We start from the raw sequence: 19,564 nt of genomic DNA, 5'->3' as shown, positions 1-19,564 counted from the left end.
GTGTCTATGGAAATAAAGAAGAACAAACAAAACAGAGGCAAAAAAAGGGAAAATTGGGAAAATTATACATTAGCTACCCTTACATAGCTCTTATTCCAAGAGTACCTTCTCTTCTTTCACAGAAAAGAAATAATTATTTCGACTCTTTCGTCTATCAAGAGACCCTTGAGCAAAAATCAAATGGAACTAAGTTTGCGATCTGAGATATGGGGGATATTTCAGCCTCTTGTCGAGGAACTGATGAAAACGTGACCATTGTTATCTATGCACGTCATTATAAAAGTGCCTTACCTCATCTTGTATAGTTTGTTATTTACTCAAATCCCTGATTATGAAGGCTGGTTGGAATTTTTGAAATTTTGAATCTTTTGGGTATTTGACAACACTTCTGCACAATTTAAAAGGACTACGGAGTTATTTCGGAACCCTGGGTATCCGCTTTTTCCTCTTTTTTTTTCATTTTGCTTTAAGAGATCTTTGGTAGGCAAGTGAAACTCAAGAGCATTGTACAAGTGTGTGATGAAAAATCCAATCCTAAGCCATGCATATTTTATATTACGTCATCAGTTACACCCACAATCCACAAGAATGGGTGTCAAATATACAAAGAGAAAGTAAGTGACGCAGTCGGAGGCTACAAAGTTTGATATATCATGATTAAATCGTTTAGAGGCCCTCCTATGGAACATAACTTATTACTCTCCTTGGATATCGATACTTTCCTTTCTCTCTTGACAGGCCTGGCTCAGGTATACTGGGAGTGATTCCAACCACACCTTTCCTTCGAGATAGTCTTCCTCTCCAGGAAATTCTTTCACGTTCCCTGCCGCATTACAGAGTTCTTTGCAAAGTAAAGCTATCTCTCTCATTTGAATCATGTAGTTTCTCTACTTTACTTGTAATTTCGCCAAAGGAAATGCATTTCTACGTCTGCCACTGAGACCCAGTTATGGCCAAGGTGGCGCCGGTTTTATCATCACCGTCTGAGGACAGGACGTTGTGACACTAAATATTTGTAACGTGCTGCTGAAAGGTGCTCTTGCTCCAGTTTTCCTGTGCTTAAATTTTTTATGTGCTTCAATTTGAAGCTCTGAGTAACCTCTGAAGTAATTGCATGCTATTTTATACTCTTTTCCCTCGATCAGAATCGATCATGGAAATATCTAGGAAAAGTGATCAATTATTTGTCATATCCTCCTGTGTTACATTGGAGAACGTTGAAATTTTGAAAAAAACCAGGCTGTTTTATGCAGGTACCTAATTTCTTGTAAAATACTTTTTGTTTTTAATTGCAATTTTTTTTTTATTATTGTAACGGGAGAGACTTTTTTTATCTTCCTTTCACATTTTACTTGCGTTTATATGAGAAAACTCTCAAAGAGGCAAATTTCATACAAAACAAACATCACTAAGTTGACTGCCCATGAGTCACACAGGTATATCTTTTCATTCCATTTCTTCAATATAATAGTTTCCTATAAAAAAAAATTCGCTTTTTGCTTAAAGAATGCTTGGCAGATACAATTTGCGCTGCGACCAGCTTCTGATAAATCGACGAAACAAATATGATATATATTCAATTATTCGAGACATCAGCCACTTCTGTTCAAGCTAATTTAACTATTTCAATTCCTTGGATGAATTATCAAATTTGTCAACAGTTCTTATGACCATCTCTATTCAGCCCAGATAAACAAACAAAAAAGCTGTTTTTGCACTTGTTTTAAACATGTGAACAATTCATACCATAAAGAAACAATATACTTCTTGAAAACTACCCAATTAACAAGAGACAAGGAATCTTGTTTTAAACGACAGTTCCAAAAGTGCTCCCGATGTAAATTCAGCTGATCACATGAACATTACATTGAGAGGGCATCAATTGGGTGATGGATTTTTCGGTTAACGGTTAAAATTTTGGCTATTTCACGGCTAACAATTAATTTCTTCAATCACAGTTAAATGAAAAATGCCTGCGCTTAACTTTTTTTTATGACCTAGAGACCCTTTGTGCTTTTTCTGGGCCCAGCCTAAAAAAACCTTTTCGTTTAATTCAGTCTCAGAGTTTTATACCCCCTTAACCGGTGTCCTGAATTATGTTTAATCATGCCTATCTTATTTTATGTTGAACTTGCGGAGCCCTTACCCCTAAGATATTGCACTTAGATTTAGGACGTTATTTTTCACTTCACTCTTTAACAGATTCTATCAGGTCAAAACAAGCGTCTTTTGGATTGTTTCCAAAAAGCCCACGATGCTCCCAAGCAAGGCTCGCATTATTAAAAATAAACTAGAAACAGCTGGAGCGGATATCAAGAGAGATAAGTTACCACTGGCAAGTATGCATCACGCGAATTTTTGAACCATCTGCACTGATCCGCTAATGAGAGGTCTACAATGGAAAACAAACATAATTAAAAGAAAAAAAAATGGCAAACTATGGCAATAAATTGGCTCGTATAAACAATAAAGAAGGATATGTTAATACCCATTTGCCTCAACCGCTAAGATTACATTTGACAAAGCCTCCTTCCGATTAGTTTCCTTTCAAACATTTTTCCTACGTTGCATCCGTATATGACGATTTTGGAAGTGCTGATTCCCGAAAATTTCAGTTCACTTGCCAAATGAGAGCACAGCGCCTTTTATGGCTAAAAGCTTGCCAGAGACATCTCTGAAACTCTCGATTTTGTGTTTGGAGGCTAACAACTGTGCCAGTGGATAGGACTCGCTAGCGCACCACGCCATCTGCGTGGTTGATGTATGACAAGCGTTCATGTTCTCCAGCCAGAATTGGTTTAGTCGAAACCATCCTTTGTGAAGATCGCTTTAGAAAGACGGGAAATCTAGGTTCGGTCGCTGATGAAGGAAACTGTTTAGATTTTAATTTTACATGGGCGTGGGGATAAGATCACACGGTTCCGGTTCTGCCCAAAGGGAAGTTCTTAGCAACTCACCCACAGAGACCTTGTCCTTGAGCCGTGCCATAAACTATTTTAAGTCCCTATTAAACAAGCGGGCTGCTATATTTTTGCTGTTCAGTATTTTAAGAGGATTGGAAATTCCACTTATGTGTGAGGGATTTTCACTGATTGAAAAAAAAACTAAGTGGAAAACAGGAACAAGGAAATACCTTTTTGAGTATTGTCGTAAGATGCAAGCTCGAGTTCGTTCTTCAAGCTGGCCAGTGTCTGATTTACTCAACAGGGTTGTAGCAAAGGAATTACAAAATTATGCGAGGAGAAGGGAAATTTGAAAGGCTATTTTTCTGTATTTCAGTGCGTTGTAATTTTTGATTGATTGCGGTTGAAGTCAAAAGACAAATAAACCGCAGGTAACAGGTGCTTTTCAACGTCCAAATGTTCCATGTCCCCCTTATCATAAGTGGTATCGGAAGAACGTTGGTGTCCTAATAAAGCATACAGTTGAAGAAAAAGTGTAAAGAAGAAGCAATGTTCAAAGTTTCAAATGTGAACTCAAAGTGAACAATTTAACAAAGTGAGCAATTTTGGTGAATCTATAGATTCACCAAAAGGTCACAGAATCAAGGAGAGAATTCGCTCATGGTTCTGAAAGGCCCATTGGGGTTGTGATCGACATCTAAGATAAAGACAGGCCATCCGTAAACTTAAAATTAGGGGATGACGGTGGCCAAGTGTTTCCCGGAATGGCGCCGTAAACAAGGAAGAAAAGCAAAGTTAAAGTTAAAACGGATATCGCTGTGTGTTGGAGTTTGAAGACTTCCCTCCGTTTCTTATCTTACAAAGGTATCCCACATACAAATATTTTTACGATTCCCTGAGCCATTCCATTGCTGTAACGTTAACATCGTAATCGGTACGTCCGTGAAACAGGAATGAAGTTAGTGATGGCCGCAGATATTATGCGGCATGCCACACCGCGTAGTTCCGGTCACGCCACATACGTTCAATTAACCGTGAAACATTTCCGACCGTTTCGGGGGAAATTTAAAGTTTCTTTAATGAACCTTTTTATCCAGAACCACTTAACCCACACGACTATTTTCTTCGAGACAAATATTCACCCATCTAGAATGTTTCATTTTAGGAAGTGGTTGCTTATCTACCTGTTTCAGGCTCTTGTCTTTCCGACTCTCAATGTTATTTCATACATATCTGATCTTAATCTTACTTTACGGCAGGGTCCCGAAGTACCTCCCTCATCATTCTAAACAGCATATGGCAGTTTGCGGCCTTTCCCTTCATCTAGGCAGTTCGGAAAGCTGCAAAACACTAAAACAAAATTTGTCTTCCAAATCGGCATTCTTAATCCCCACGGTATCAATGAGCGCTTTTCATTCAACTAATTTATTCTTGTTTTCTCCTCACCATATCCCCACCAATAGGGTAGCTCCATTTTCTGCATATAAACCCACACACAACCCACAATTCCTCCAATCGCCCTGACGAAGGACTAACGCTCGAAACGTCAGCCTTGAAACTCTTTAGGGTGGCTAATTTATATTTTCAATTCAGTTGTTAACACTAGATCACCAGGGTCCCGAAGTAGTCTTGTTGGACTCCTTTATTTGAAACAATTAATCAATAAAGCCTGTAGCAATTTCGTGCACTACCGCTTTAGTATTTTTTTTCCTTTTTCAATTTTTGAGATTTTCTCTAAACGTTTTTTCATTATCTTATATCATATTTTCATAGCATTTTACATTGGTTAGCTGAACTATTTGAACCGGCAACTCTTGATGATAAACTACACTGTGCGTGTTATCTGTTCACGGTATCTTCTTTGAGCGTCAATACAAAACGTTAGTATCAAGTCAAACGAAATGCTTTAAACTGAATATTTTATGTGTAGTCTTGTTTTCCTTTTCTGAGGGTGAAATGTCTTTACCCTCTATATTACTGAAAAGGCAGCGGAACCATCTAATCGGGGAAACTTACGAGCGATCAGCGCTCTCAAGATATGAGAGTCGGGCTAGCTCTGGCTGGGTATAATTTACCAAATACGACAGTTGTTTTCTTAGAGAATATTATGATGATTGTTTTACAGAGTGGACATTATACCATTAAAGAGAGCGCAAGCAATCCTCATGAAATAACATGGCCTTCTGTACAAGGTTATTTTCATGGGTGCGTAGAGCGAGGTCATGCAACGATGAACACGAGAGTTTCACTCATGCCTGTTTTCTTCGTGAAACTTAATTTTATCTATGATTAGTAACATATGTAGTTTCCACAGTTAAATGTAGGGGACGGAATTGTGGCCTTTACTATTCGAAAAAGCCGAATTTCCAACGTGTTGGTATCTTGGTTTCTGTTGTTTTTGTTGTTTTATTTTTTCTGGCAACCCGAAGCGTTCTATAATGTTGACGACGCCAATACGTATTTATCATTAGCCCCCGAGAAAATAAGTCTAACTTCTTCTGAAGTTTTGTCCCTATTTACTCACTGAAAAGATCGCTGCTATATTCTGACTGGAATCGAGGTTTAAACAGAGCACAAAGGTACCATAGTATCCCTTTGGCAGCGGGGCCAACAGAGTTACTCATAAATCAACTCATTGAAGCACCAGAAATAAACCCTAGTAGTTTCATTATCTCTCTAACAATCTTCTCTTTCCGGAAGACACCTTATTTATGAATGATGTTATCATTAAGTTATGGACTAAGAAAAGCACTATAGAAGTAAACCTGAACATTCTGGATCATGAAAACATTGTCGTAGATCAAATTACTTTTGCCCTACGTGACTCATCGTCTCAGGGAATAATCTGTATCGTTTGGTAAGTTATTTTAATTCCTGTCACCGAAACTTTATCACGACTGTCTTGGTCTTAGGTCTTTGTGCGTTGAGCAGGTCGAGGAATTTAAGTGAAATTTCCCGTAACTTCCCTGGAATCCGTAGCATTGTTAAGCCTTGGCACCACGCGTGTCTGTGGAAATAAAGAAGAACAAACAAAACAGAGGCAAATCAAGGGAAAATTGGGAAAATTATACATTAGCTACCCTTACATAGCTCTTATTCCAAGAGTACCTTCTCTCATTTCACAGAGAAGAAGTAACTATTTCGACTCTTTTGTCTATCAAGAGACCCTTGAACAAAAATCAAATGGAACCAAGTTTGCGTTATGAGATATGAGGGATATTTCAGCCTCTTGTTGAGGAATCGATGAAAACGTGACCATTGTTATCTATGCACGTCATTATTAAAGTGCCTTACCTTATCTTGTGTAGTTTGTTATTTACTCAAATCCCTGATTATGGAGGCTGATTAGAATTTTTGAAATTTTGAATCTTTTGGGTATTTGACAACACTTCTGCACAATTTAAGGACTACGGAGTTATTTTGGAACCCCGGGTATCCGTTTTTCCCCCTTTTTTTTTCATTTTGCTTTAAGAGATCTTAGGTAGGCAAGTGAAACTTAAGAGCATTGTACAAATGTGTGATGAAATATCAAATCCTAAGCCATGCATATTTTATATTACGTCATCAGTTACACCCACAATCCACAAGAATGGGTGTCAAATATGCAAAGAGAAAGTAAGTGACGCAGTCAGAGGCTACAAAGTTTGATATATCATGATTAAATCGTTTAGAGGCCCTCTATGGAACATAACTTATTACTCTCCTTGGATATCCATATTTTCTTATCTCTGTTGACAGGCCTGCCTTAGGTATACTGGGAGTGATTGCAACCACACCTTTCCTTCGAGATAGTCTTCCTCTCCAGAAAATTCTTTCACGTTCCCTGCCGCATTACAGAGTTCTTTGCAAAGTAAAGCTATCTCTCTCATTTGAATCATGTAGTTTCTCTACTTTACTTGTAATTTTACCAAAGGAAATGCATTTCTACGTCTGCCACTGAGACCCAGTTATGGCCAAGGTGGCGCCGGTTTTATCATCACCGTCTGAGGACAGGACTTTGTGACACTAAATATTTGTAAAGTGCTGCCGAAAGGTGCTCTTGCTCCAGTTTTCCTGTGCTTAAATTTTTTTATGTGCTTCAATTTGAAGCTCTGAGCAACCTCTGAAGAAATTGCATGCTATTTTATACTCTTTTCCCTCGATCAGAATCGATCATGGAAATATCTAGGAAAAGTGATCAATTATTTCTCATGTCCGATTCCTGTGTTACATTGGAGAACGTTGAAATTTTGGAAAAAACCAGGCTGTTTTATGCAGGTACCTAATTTCTTGGAAAATACTTTTTGTTTTTAATTGCATTTTTTTATAATTGTAAGGTGAGAGACTTTTTTACCTTCCTTTCACGTTTCACTTGCGTTTATATGAGAAAACTCGCAAAGAGGCGAATTTCATACAAAACAAAGATCACGTTTAAGTTGACTGCCTATGAGTCACACAGGTATATCTTTTCATTCCATTTCTTCAATATAATAGTTTCCTATAAAAAAAATTCGCTTTTTGTTTAAAGAATGCTTGGCAGATACAATTTGCGCCGCGACCAGCTTCTGATAAATCGACGAAACAAGTATGATATAAATTCCATTATTCGAGACATCAGCCACTTCTATTCAAGCTAATTTATACTATTTCATTTCCTAGGATGAATTATCAAATTTGCCAACGGTTCTTATGACCATCCCTATTCAGCCCATACAAACAAACAAAAAAGCTGTTTTTGCACTTGTCTTAAACATTTGTGAACAGTTCATACCATAAAGAAACAATATACTTCTTGAAAACTACCCAATTAACAAGAGACAAGGAATCTTGTTTTAAACGACAGTTCCAAAAGTGCTCCTGATGTAAATTCAGCCGATCACATGAAAATTACATCTAGAGGGTATCAATGGGGTGATGGATTTTTCGGTTAACGGTTAAAATTTTGGCTATTTTACGGCTAACAATTAATTTCTTCCATCACAGTTAAATGAAAAATGTCTGCGCTTAACTTTTTTTTATGACCTACCGTTGAAATGTTTCCATTGTTTGCGGCTAACGGTTAATTTGTTTGGCTGTTTTACGGCCAACAGTTAACCCCATTGAGACCCTTCATCAACAGTTCCCCTGACATTCTGCTAAAAAAAACCTTTTCGTTTAATTCAGTCTCAGGGTTCTATCCCCCCTCAACCGGTGTCCTGATTAATGTTTAATCATGCCTATCTTATTTTATGTTGAACTTGCGGAGCCCTTTTCCCTTAATGTTGCACTTAGATTTAGGACGTTATTTTTCACTTCACTCTTTAACAGATTCTATCAGGTCAAAACAAGCGTCTTTTGGATTGTTTCCAAAAAGCCCACGATGCTCCCAAGCAAGGCTCGCATTATTAAAAATAAACTAGAGACAGCTGGAGTGGATATCAAGAGAGATGAGCTACCACTGGCAAGTGTGCATCACGCGAAGTTTTGATTCATCTACACTGATCCGCTAATGAGAGGTCTACGATTAAAAACAAACATAATTAAAAGAAAAAAAACTACAAGCTATGGCAATGAATTGGCTCTTATGAACAATAAAGAAGGATATGATATGTCAATACCCATTTGTCTCAACCGCTAAGATTACATTTGACAAGGCCTCCTTCCGATTAGTTTCCTTTCAAACATTTTTCCTACTATACATCCGTATATGACGATTTTGGAAGTGCTGATTCCCGAAAATTTCAGTTCACCTGCCAAATGAGAGCACAGTGCCTTTTACGGTTAAAAGCTTGCCAGAGACATCTCTGAAACTCTCAATTTTGTGTTTGGAGGCTAACAACTGTGCCAGTGGAGAGGACTCACTAGCGCGCCACGCCATCTGCGTGGTTGATGTGTGACAAGTGTTCATGTTCTCCAGCCAGAATTGGTTTAGTCGAAACCATCCTTTGTGAAGATCGCTTTAGAAAGACGGGAAATCTAGGTTCGGTCGCTGATGAAGGAAACTGTTTAGATTTTAATTTTACATGGGCGTGGGGATGAGATCACACGGTTCCGGTTCTGCCCAAAGGGAAGTTCTTAGCGACTCACCCACAGAGACCTTGTCCTTGAGCCGTGCCATAAACTATTTTAAGTCCCTTATATTTATGCTGTTCAGTATTTTAAGAGGATTGGAAATTCCACTTATGTGTGAGGGATTTTCACTGATTGGAAAGCTAAGTGGAAAACAAGAAGAATGAAATACCTTATTGAGTATTGTCGTAAGATGCCAACTCGAGTTCGTTCTTCAAGCTGGCTAGTGTCTGAAAAGTTATCAGTCTATTTGTTAATAAGCGCGAGCAGGAGAATATAAATTGTTGATATTCTCTTAGCGCGAGCAATTATTTTTGACACGAGTTAAATCCGTAGCTTTTGTATGGCCTTGTGTCTGATAAGATAATCTCTCAGCCCGTCCGTGCAAAGACTTGTTTGGAAGAGAACGCCTTACTCGATTATCTGTGGAAACGGTAGATCTCTTGGTCGTTGTTGAAAGGCACAATTCGCTCTTGGGAAAACAAAATCCATACAATATTTTATTGTAATCAAGTATGACTGAAAAAGTAATATTTTAACCGCAATAGCAATTAGGGAGTTTAATAAGATCACAGCATTCGACAAGAAATTGGCACTGAAGTGACGGATGCATAAATCAAAGATAGAGTTTAACTTTTAATCCAATTATTCCGATATAAATATCTATACTGATAGACTATTTCTTTACGTGGTACTTTTTCTGTAGCTGTTGAATAAGATCCGCATGATGTATCATTTGCGTGCAGGATCATCGAAAGACATTATCATTATTCTTTTTGAAATAAGGTTAGGGTCTCCTCAGCTTTCGTCCATTCTCACCGAATCTTATCAAGGCTTTCTTTTCTTGCACAATCAGAAAAAAGCAACTGAATAGACGTCAGAACTTCTGGTGAAGTCTAAATCAAGGTTTATAGGAAAATATAAGAATTTCATACAATTAGCTAAAAGCCATCCGCCTTTCAAGAAGCTCCCAACTTAAGCTCCGACAGTCCTCTTACATATTTCTGGGAAACACAGGTTTCGGGTTTTATAGATTGTTGCTCCACATACAGGTTAAACCAATCATGAAGGATATGCCTTTAATCGGTGTAGGGTACCTGTACGACTGCCAAAGGTATTGCATGGTGATACCATTTATCCAGGAGGTAGTCATTACTTATAGTTGTGACGATTCCTCTCAATAAAACGCTAATTATCACTAATCGCTTCATATCCCTATTAACCCGTAATTGGAATCCAGTAATCGTGGGAAATTTGCTAACTTTGGTAAATTTCTTCTGCTTGCAAGCTGAGTCTCAATTCAAACTGTTGAGGAATGCCTTAGAGTTGCGCTTCATTTGCCAATCTCTCAGAGTGGAAAGAGGGTCTGTGTTGGAGTTACCGGATATTATCAGAGTTAGGTGGGAAATAGGGCACGCCAAGAAAAATCGCATGAAAGAATTTTCAAGAGTTACACTTTAAGTCAAGTTTTAGCTTGCAACATTGGCCAATGTTACATTCTTCGAAAAAAAAAAAAAAACGGGAAATAACACTCCAAGTGAACCCTATGTAGTTTACCCCCCTCTGCATTGAAACAAATCCCACAGTCGCACTGAATAATATGTTTCATCTGAGATCATCCGGTGCAGCAATGGCAATCGTTCCCGTCTTTGTCACGAAGGTCACGTCCAGAGAAGTTTCTCACTTCCGCACAGAGGATATAAAAAAAAAGAATCAATACAAATCTCAGTTGCCCTCAACACACAGGAGCTTCAGTATTGTAGACCATTGTGCGTAAAAGATGGACTCAAAACTTACGGTGGGTATGATGGGCAAATTTAATATGTTTTTTTACAGCTTTACCGGACTTTGCTTAAAGCTTGTGGCACGCACATTCTAAAATAATAGTTTTTAACGAACCTCATTATAAGTCCCAATAGTTCACAGGTCTTCCTGATTGCTGGTTGGATAGCGCACCCCTGTAAGCTGTAGATCAATGTTATAAATCCATTTCGATAAAAACTTTTTCCTTAGTCCAGTTAAATATAAAGTGTTTTGATCTTCCTGATTGCTGGTTGGATAGCGCACCCCTGTAAGCTGTAGATCAATGTTATAAATCCATTTCGATAAAAACTTTTTCCTTAGTCCAGTTAAATATAAAGTGTTTTGATTGCAGATTTTAGCCGTCTTTTTGGTGCTTTTGGCGAACGTCGAATCAAGGTCAACTGTTCGAAGCCTAAGCTCAGTTTACCGTGGACAGAATTGCAGAGGAGGAAACCTCCTTAAGATTCATACTGAAAAATGTTCAACGTTTTCAGGAAAACGGCACTGTGTAGCAAAATGTGATGGTTCTCGTACTTCAGACCCTACGACAAGTAAGTTAGGTGTCTGAAATCTTGGTGACATGGAGCGCAAACGGAACTTCAAAATCATAGTATAGAAGCGGCAATTGACAAAATTTGACCTATGTGACTGACGCCAGTAAAAAAAAATCTTACAAAGAAGTAAATTAAGGGCAAGATGAATAAGTTCGTTGATTTTTCTAGTTCTTCAAGAACCGATTTTCACGAAGGTAAAGTTGATTTAGTGTATTTCCCATTTCAAAAAGCAAATTGAATACTTTACTATGTTTATCCTCTCCTTTTTTTTTTCATCGAGTTTTTGTTACACCAATATCAGTTGTAGTTTGAAACGATCTCGCAATTTATCAAAAGGATGTTGCCGTTTAATCAAAGGTAATATTTAACGCCATATTTTCGTTCATAATCTTGTTTTCCTCTCCCATTATCAAAGGAATTAAGATTGAGTCCGTGGGAGGAAGGAAGTGCATCCAATTCACTAAAAACGAAAACGGAACTCAATACCTATATGCCTTAAAGGTCGTCAACGGGACCAGTGTTGTTTTTGAGGTGAGTCAGGAAGTCTTTTGAGAATTGTTCGTGAGCAGAAGTACTCAACATCTCTGGCCACTCCTCAAGAAAACAGCTCATTTAGATCTTTGTTCTCGTACTTGAATTTGGGAATGGTAGACATAAATAAAAGAATGTAAATGTAAGTGTCACTCTGTCAGATTTCTAGAAGAATCAAAAATAGTAGCGAGTAGCATTGATATGTAAAGGTCACGTAAAGGTTTCAGTCGGGGAACAAAACAGTCTTAAAGTGGACTCATTCTGAATTACATAAACAATCGAATTTGCTCTGCATTTCTTCAAAGTTGTGGACTAAAGTTTCCTTTTATGGCAAAGCTGAGAAAGTAGGTGGTACTCGTCTACATGCCTTATTAATGCTCATTGTTCGTATTCATCAATTGAATGTTTATTAATGTTTATTGACATGTATTTTTGTTCTTCTTTCACAGGAAAGTGGTTGCCAAAAACCAATTGAGGACGGTTTCCTCTTTGAAGAGTCAGTAATAAGGATAAGAAGTGGAAACTCGAAACGATTTGTGTATAAAAAATACAACACCATGTGTCTAGCCACTGATTGCGACGGAAATCTTTCTCTAATTAGTACAACAAACAAAATTAAGAGCATGTGCAGGTTTCTTAAGCTTAAATAAATAACAATCATCTGTTAAAGCTGATGGTAATGACAGTAATCTGTTTTTGATTTTACATCTGTCCAGCACTTATATCGCGACAATAACAATTCAGGTAGCGTAAAAGTAATTTACAGAGGAGTTTAAAAGGAGGCTAATAAATGTTATTCATCTGATAACTCAGATGTGTGTCTTTAGCTTTTACTTGCAATTAATTATGATAAACATTCCCCAAGATTCCATGGGAGGGATCAGTCTTGGTGGCCCTAAAAATGACGCGTCGACTTCCGGATCAGTAAGTCGGGTCTCCAGCGCCGGTCAGAGTCAACGTGCTTTTTCATTGGCCGGTTAAGTACCTAACTCTTACATTGCCTTTCATCTTCCGGGGATAAACAATATTTAGAAGAAGAAGAAGACTTTTATTTATTCAGGGTAGCCCATTCAGATGCCTCAAGCACTGCTATCAATTGGAACCTGATAAAAATTAAAATGATAAGAACTACACAATCATGCTAATAAAAACCACATAATCTCAGGGAAACCCTAGCATAAAGGCTATGGACCAACAAGATTAACTACTGCTTTTCTTTTAATTCGTAAGGCAAGTTCAGCCACCTACTGTTTATTTTACGTTCGCTCCAGTCTCTGGGTTATGATCATCGCAGTAATGAATTTGCGGGGTGATTATATTGAGAACGCAAAAATTTTATCTTAACTCGCTCTTTTTTCGTTCTCATCTTGGTTTTTAGTACTGTATTTTTTCTCTGCCTCCCCAGTTACAGTACCTTTTTTATGAATGACGGCTTTCCCGCCCAGTGCAAACTTCTACTAGAAAACAAAAATAATTAGGTCAACATTATTTTCCTTTAGAAGCATGTGGATACAGGTGCCAGATCCAATTATTATCTTTTCATTTTTAAGATTTAAGGGCAAAAAATTTTTCATCTAGCAGCCACTTCACATTCCAAAAGGAAGCGCATTGGAGTTTCCTTCAGCTCTTACATGGCCTGAAAACGTTTGCTATTGATCAAGTCTAGATTTTTATGCTTCTTCCTTAAGTGTTTATTTTTGTTTCGTCACCGAAATATGACAACAAATTAACTAACCACGGAAACGATACATCCTTAAAGGACTCTTCATATGATTGGAAGCGCTTGTTCTCTGTTTCTACTGATTCCCTTCTTTAAAAAAGCACACGATACTTAAACTGATTTCTCTTTTGCTGGAGAATTTCAGATCCTTCCATCACGAATGCATTCTAAAACTCCAAACTTCTCTTGAGGAGATATGCAATGTTTTGACAAGGAACGACTGATGCGCTAAACTAGTGGAATTAATAACAACCTGAAGTAACCAATACAAGACATGAAACTTGACGGGCAGCACGAACGTAATTCCAGAACCATTAACATCTCCCCTGGCAAGCAATCAATAATTTATTGATAAGATCGCATAAACTAGAGGAACCTTAATCAAATAGGACATTTTTCAGGTCGAAAAGGCAATAAAAGGTAAGCCATCGGTATTTTACAGAGTTTGTGTTTCGTCACTGCAATGAATTTGAACTTCACCATTTCTTCCTACAACTTAATGTGTTTTTGTCAGTCAAAAAAACCTAATGCTGGCACCATTAGCATGATAAACCATTTCGACCATCCTAATATTTGGTGATGTTTATAAATCTCTTCCTTTGCTAAGAACCCTAATCTATATTTTTCTTCAAATCCGCAGGAACATGAAGGTCCAGTTAATTTTGTGCGTAGCTGTTCTTTTGGTAGCTTCCGCAGCCGCGAGGTCTCTCGAAGGTAAGCAGAATTAAAAAAAAAAACAGTGCACTATTTACTTCATTTGACCTACATATGACAACTTTATAAATGTAAAACAATAATCCATGTAAAGTGTCAAGAACACAGATAGTCACAGTGCATATGGCCTGAACGAGGAATAATTGTGGGATACAAATCTTCCTGACAGAAGGGTAAATTGCTTGACAGCTATTCATACAAAGTCTTTCTCGAAAAAGGGGAAGTGAAAGTTTATTCAGACGCTCTTTGGCCTTTGGTACGACAAACAAATATGTCTTTCTAAGATGTAATTTTCTCAAAATTGCCTAAGTTCGATACTTAAGTTTATCTCTGAGAGGAATGAATCGTGAATCGTTTAAGAAGCTAGCATGAAAATAACACCTCTGAAGCGATACCTCAAGTTATTTTTACTTAAGCGGTGAGCCAATGTTTTCCGTGGAGTTTTCGCGAAATAAATCTTTGCGGTAGATTTAAATTTAAACTGGTTGAGAAGTGTCGTATCTATGACATAGAAATGATCGCATCGTTTTGAAAAACCATGAAAGTTAATCTGAGATATTCGGGTCAATTAGAATACTATTGACGTATCATGTCCGATTATCTCACGACCGTTATAAGGAATTCCAGCTGAGAATGAAGGCAAAACGAAAGACGAACGATGACTTCAGAATACATCTGTAATCTTTAGGTGACCCCACTAGTTCCACTCTATCTAAGATCTCGGAAAAAAACTTGTAATGCGGGATCCTATCTCGAGTGAAATTCATCAACTGTTGATTGAAATATATGCAAGAGAATTATCTTCCGCTACCGCCATGACCACGATGATGGTCTGTTCCTGTTCTTTAGAGTGGAGATAAATCAGATTGAGAAGAGAAAATCTTTAGATTTAATTGAATTTAGAGTTTTTGGTACCGTCTTCATGGAAGTGTCTTTAAGTAAAATGATTCTGCAGACAGAATTCACCGGCTAAGTTTCCGTCGACTACTAAGAATAACTTGACGGGTACCTGATTTAAAACGGTAAATAAACAAAATGTGTTCAAAGAAGGTATTAAATTTTTCGTCCAAGTTTAAAATTTAAATTTTCCATATAGTCCATCCCTACTTCTAGACGCTCTGGAGCGTAATGGACAAGACAGCCTAACCACTGAATTAAATCATAAGTCTTGAAGGCTGAAATGGCAATCATTTACCCCTATGATATTTCCTCTTTGCTTATCGTAATGAAGTACTATAATATTGATATTGGTATTTAACAACAATGTCTCGCCATGTGCTCACCTTAAATGGTGACGGAACGATCAGTTGGGCTCAAAGTAGCAAGTATATAACATTGTGGTATTGATGCATGTGACGTTTCCTCAACTTTTTTCAGCCTCAAAGAGGTGTTGTCCACCACCTCCACCTCCCCCACCAGCCCCGCCTGTTGTGGGACCCCCCGGACCTCCTGGCCCTCCAGGAGCCCTCGGCTGCGCGGGCCCTCCAGGATCCACTGGTTGTCCTGGATGGAAAGGTGCTCCAGGAGTAGCAGGACTAGCAGGACCAATTGGACTTCCTGGAAAACCTGGTCTTAATGGCGCAGTCGGAGCACCCGGCCCGATGGGACCCATGGGACCATCCGGATGCCAAGGACTTAAAGGCTGCCCTGGACTCAACGGTGCCCCCGGCCCAATAGGACCTCCAGGACCGCCAGGACCACCAGGACCCCCAGCTCAACCTTGCTGCGGTTAGGGTGCAATCCAGAAACAGATCAATCACCAAAACCTGACGCAACAGCAGACTACATTGAAGATAACTGAGAACCTGTTTCTATATTAGTCCTTCTTTCTCCTTCGAGGAGACTCTACTTTCAACAGAAATCGATTAAAGATCTTTTTGAATTACAAAAAAAGTGATGTACCCTCTTTCACCGAAACGTCTAAACTTTGCCTCCACTAAGGTGTTTCATAACCTTACACACAGAGTTGCTAGGGGACTCAGTTCACTCAGCCATATGATCAGATTTCAAGAAAAAGCTACACACATTTTCAAGCTCTCACCTATACATAGCTTATCAGGCACGTAAGGCTAAATTCAAAATATGAAAAACATCACACATACTTAAAGAGCCTTAATTAATAAATTATGCCAGAGAATATTTTTTTACCGAAAAGGCCCATGAATTCCACCACTCCATCTACCTCATAAACAGGACCCCAAAATCACTTCGACAAACCAAAGGTTACAACCAGAAGTGACAGCGCAAACATAACTCGCTCGAAATTTCATGAAATGGAATACCTTCTCTGCTTGCAAACTTTTAAGAATGGCTGCCTGTTAGGATCGAGAATCGTCCGTCAACGACCATTTTGGTGAATTGCTCATATTTTGCCCAACGATACCCTTTGGTAAACTATTTTCAAAAATCAAGTTTAAAAGTTCCGACGATTATTAAATTTTTAGAAATTGGCGAAAATTTGAAAACGCGGTTTAAGTGCGGTTTTCCGCCTATCAAATTGTCAAAAATTCACTGCAAAAACCAAGCTCCGTTGAAGGCTTAAAATGAATTCAATTAACACCAAACTTCACACGATATAAGAAAAAGCCTTCCCATCCATTTTCGCTATGTTAATTTTTCTGTACACATTGATACTGAGAATTTTTAAGTCTTCTTAGCAACACCCTCAAAGAGCGCTTAATATGAAAGCAAAAAATAGGTTAAATTTAACGCGATAAAAGTGTACCTGGTACCTCATTTTTCAATTTTTTAACTTGATATTCGTAATATAATGATACTATTTATTTCCTGAGTAAACTTTGATGCTTTGAATCGGACCGCTTCCCCTCGAAAATACCACAAATGTTTGTGTCCAGAGCGAGCAAAATGATGTGTGTTGTGTAAACAAACGCTAATCTTATCATTCCTTCCCTGGTGGAAAAAGGTTTTAAAATAAACTTTAATTCTGGAAATGTTTGACTTGCATTCCACAAAATATTGAGTTATAGTGAAGTCGTACATTCAGAGTTGTGTGAGAGCTGAGAGAAAATAAAATCACCGTCGAAAATGTTCTTACAGTCATTTCATCGATCACCATTACAAGTATTACGATTACGAAAATTGTGACAATTTATCAGTCTGTTGAATGACTCTTAAACATTTCAGCTGCAAGGGCTTTTTTTTAGTTTGTTTTAGATATATATATGTATATATAAATCAAGAATTCCAGCAAATACAGAAGGAGAACAGCATTCTTTACAAGCAGTTCAGTGTATTAACGCGAATTGTTCCTATTTATCATAATTAACCGACATCCGGTCCTAACAAACACTGGCCGCACCACATGAGACCCTAAATGGGCTGTCATCATGAAATATACCAAAGACTGAAAACAAAAACTTTACTCAAGGTCTGATAACTACACGATAACACTATTATACTTCAATCTCAGATGTATTTTCATTGAGCTTCCAACATCTCGCACCATCTTGACCAAGATGCTGTAATTCAAACACAATTTTCTCTCGTGATAAAGCCTGTCACGTCATCACTGCCCAAGAAGCTCTTGCGCAAATGGTTGAAATTTCGTAACAGATCTAAGGAAAGTTATTTCACGGACGAGTCTTGAGCTTTCATATGTGCTCTCATCAGAAGTTATTATTTCTTGTCATTTTATGGCTCTCTGTAGCTATATAACGCTAGTTGGTAAGGTGACCCCTTGCGGGCGATCTCCTGATTATCCTGGTCAGGTGGAATGCATTTCACTGGAGGATTGCACGAAAGATGTAACTGGACATCTATCGACTCTTGGACTGAGTGCAGATGAAGGTTCTAGAACTGAAATGAAGCCAGAGCCGGTAAATATTGATTTTGTGTGTTTTCAGGTAACCTTATTGTGCTTATGAATGAGTGCTGCAACAGATTTAATTGGTGTTACATTTTTTACAGGTGTTTTCTCATTTGAGCAAAAACATCTTACCCTGACTATTTGCCCACGCCATAGGGCAGACTTTGGCATACGTTGGAGGACTAGGAAAACCCTTTGTGCAATTCCCAAGGATCTAGCGACACATAAGTCCTCAAGTGCCAAAGGAAGCAACCGTGTGGATAGCCGAAAATCGATGTATATTTTTTGCAACACCAACACCTTAGTTCCAGTTGGGTCGCGTAAGTTGAATTGCTTCTGTTGATAAATGTTCTCATGAAATTGCTTTTTCTCACGTTTATTTGTAATACCTTACACACAAAAAAAAGCACTATAAGTTTCAACTTTCTCAAGCTAGCAAATTTTATATTTGTGAGGAAACTTTGCAATTTATATTGTCAACGTTTTTTTCTCGTCTGAGTAGCTGATAATCCATTGATTGATGACAGATTGATTACTTTATACCTAGAAATAGTAATTGATATGAGTTATTTACTTTGCTTTTTTTTAATAAAAGCAATTTGTAGGCGATGCGACGAGTTTATCTGCAGGCAAGTTGCAGATGAACAGACGCCGGCGGAGGGCGTTGGAGCAAGTACTGTGTCTACCCCTAAAGAGCCTCGAGTGGTGCAGATACCCGAACAACAGACAATGGTAAGCTTCAAATATTAATTGATGATCTCAATCTTGTTTTTTAAAAGGAAAAGAGTCATTTTTAGAAGAGCATAGAAATTGGAAAAAGAAAAAACACGTGACAAACACAGTTGTTAATCCGGGACAAGGCTCCTTCGTTGACCAGTAAAACTCACTGCTTTTCGGTCACTTTTTTTTATTCGAGGGGTGGGGAAGGGGAGGGGTGCTATGCCGCACTTTGGTAGGTTAATTCCTGTCCCACATTTGTTTGTTTTCTGGATGTCCCGCAACAGTACCTGGTGCTGCTGAGATTTTTTATTACCCGAAACTGATTCCCTACAAACATATACAAAGAAATCGGTTTTAGAGATTTGATGCTTATAGAGCAAACCTTTTCGTAGGTTCATGAGATGGAAACAGACCGTCCAGGAGAGGAATCAAGTGCTGGCAGTGAGTCATCTTCTGATGGTCTAGAGACGGACTTGATGTTTCTGGAAATATCATCCCAGGGGTTGAAGGATGACGAGACGTTTCTCAGTCCCGATACTGCAAGCCTCGTCTCCTCAACGAGTGAAGAGAGCATCACCTCAAAGCCAAATTCCTGTGAAAAGTTGAACGAGTATCTGGTGTCCAAAAACATTGAACCTGTCTCTCAACCTTGGGTTGAGTGGGAAAAGGCCAGTGATAGCACTAAGCTTCGGTATACTAGACGAACCGCAGAGATTTTTTCTTCTGTGCTCCACGACCTAACACCCAGTTGTGCAGGTTCTCTTTG

General features: G+C 38.3%; 3 protein-coding genes and 1 long non-coding RNA gene across 5 annotated transcripts; all 4 read left to right on the top strand.

The window, feature by feature from the left end:
- Positions 1–6,476: 6,476 nt before the first annotated feature.
- Positions 6,477–8,895, top strand: LOC149040394 (uncharacterized). 2 transcript variants are annotated; one of them, XR_016179527.1, is made up of 2 exons: positions 6,477–6,518; positions 8,190–8,895. It is a non-coding gene; the product is annotated as an uncharacterized LOC149040394 (long non-coding RNA). The 2 variants fall into 2 exon arrangements; XR_016179528.1 differs by lacking the exon at positions 6,477–6,518 and adding an exon at positions 6,649–7,160.
- Positions 8,896–10,632: 1,737 nt separating this feature from the next.
- On the top strand, positions 10,633–12,623 carry LOC113672418 (uncharacterized). Its single transcript, XM_027188700.2, has 4 exons — positions 10,633–10,728; positions 11,086–11,284; positions 11,703–11,818; positions 12,268–12,623. Exons 1-4 carry the CDS (start codon positions 10,711–10,713, stop codon positions 12,466–12,468), a joined length of 534 nt encoding a protein of 177 aa, XP_027044501.2. The 5' UTR covers positions 10,633–10,710; the 3' UTR covers positions 12,469–12,623.
- A 980-nt stretch (positions 12,624–13,603) lies between these two features.
- On the top strand, positions 13,604–16,145 carry LOC113672420 (uncharacterized). The gene is made up of 3 exons (XM_027188702.2): positions 13,604–13,958; positions 14,179–14,252; positions 15,630–16,145. Exons 2-3 carry the CDS (start codon positions 14,183–14,185, stop codon positions 15,983–15,985), a joined length of 426 nt encoding a protein of 141 aa, XP_027044503.2. The 5' UTR covers positions 13,604–13,958; positions 14,179–14,182; the 3' UTR covers positions 15,986–16,145.
- A 1,760-nt stretch (positions 16,146–17,905) lies between these two features.
- Positions 17,906–19,559, top strand: LOC149040393 (uncharacterized; the record flags this gene model as incomplete). Its single annotated transcript, XM_089181561.1, has 4 exons — positions 17,906–18,059; positions 18,180–18,398; positions 18,674–18,810; positions 19,191–19,559. Coding segments are annotated over exons 1-4 (879 nt in total), but the record flags the coding sequence as incomplete, so codon positions are not given.
- Positions 19,560–19,564: the final 5 nt, after the last annotated feature.

This window comes from Pocillopora damicornis, chromosome 9, assembly GCF_964200805.1.
Source record: "Pocillopora damicornis chromosome 9, jaPocDami1.2, whole genome shotgun sequence".
NCBI lineage: Eukaryota > Metazoa > Cnidaria > Anthozoa > Scleractinia > Pocilloporidae > Pocillopora > Pocillopora damicornis.
This window is presented reverse-complemented; position numbering and strand designations above follow the sequence as displayed.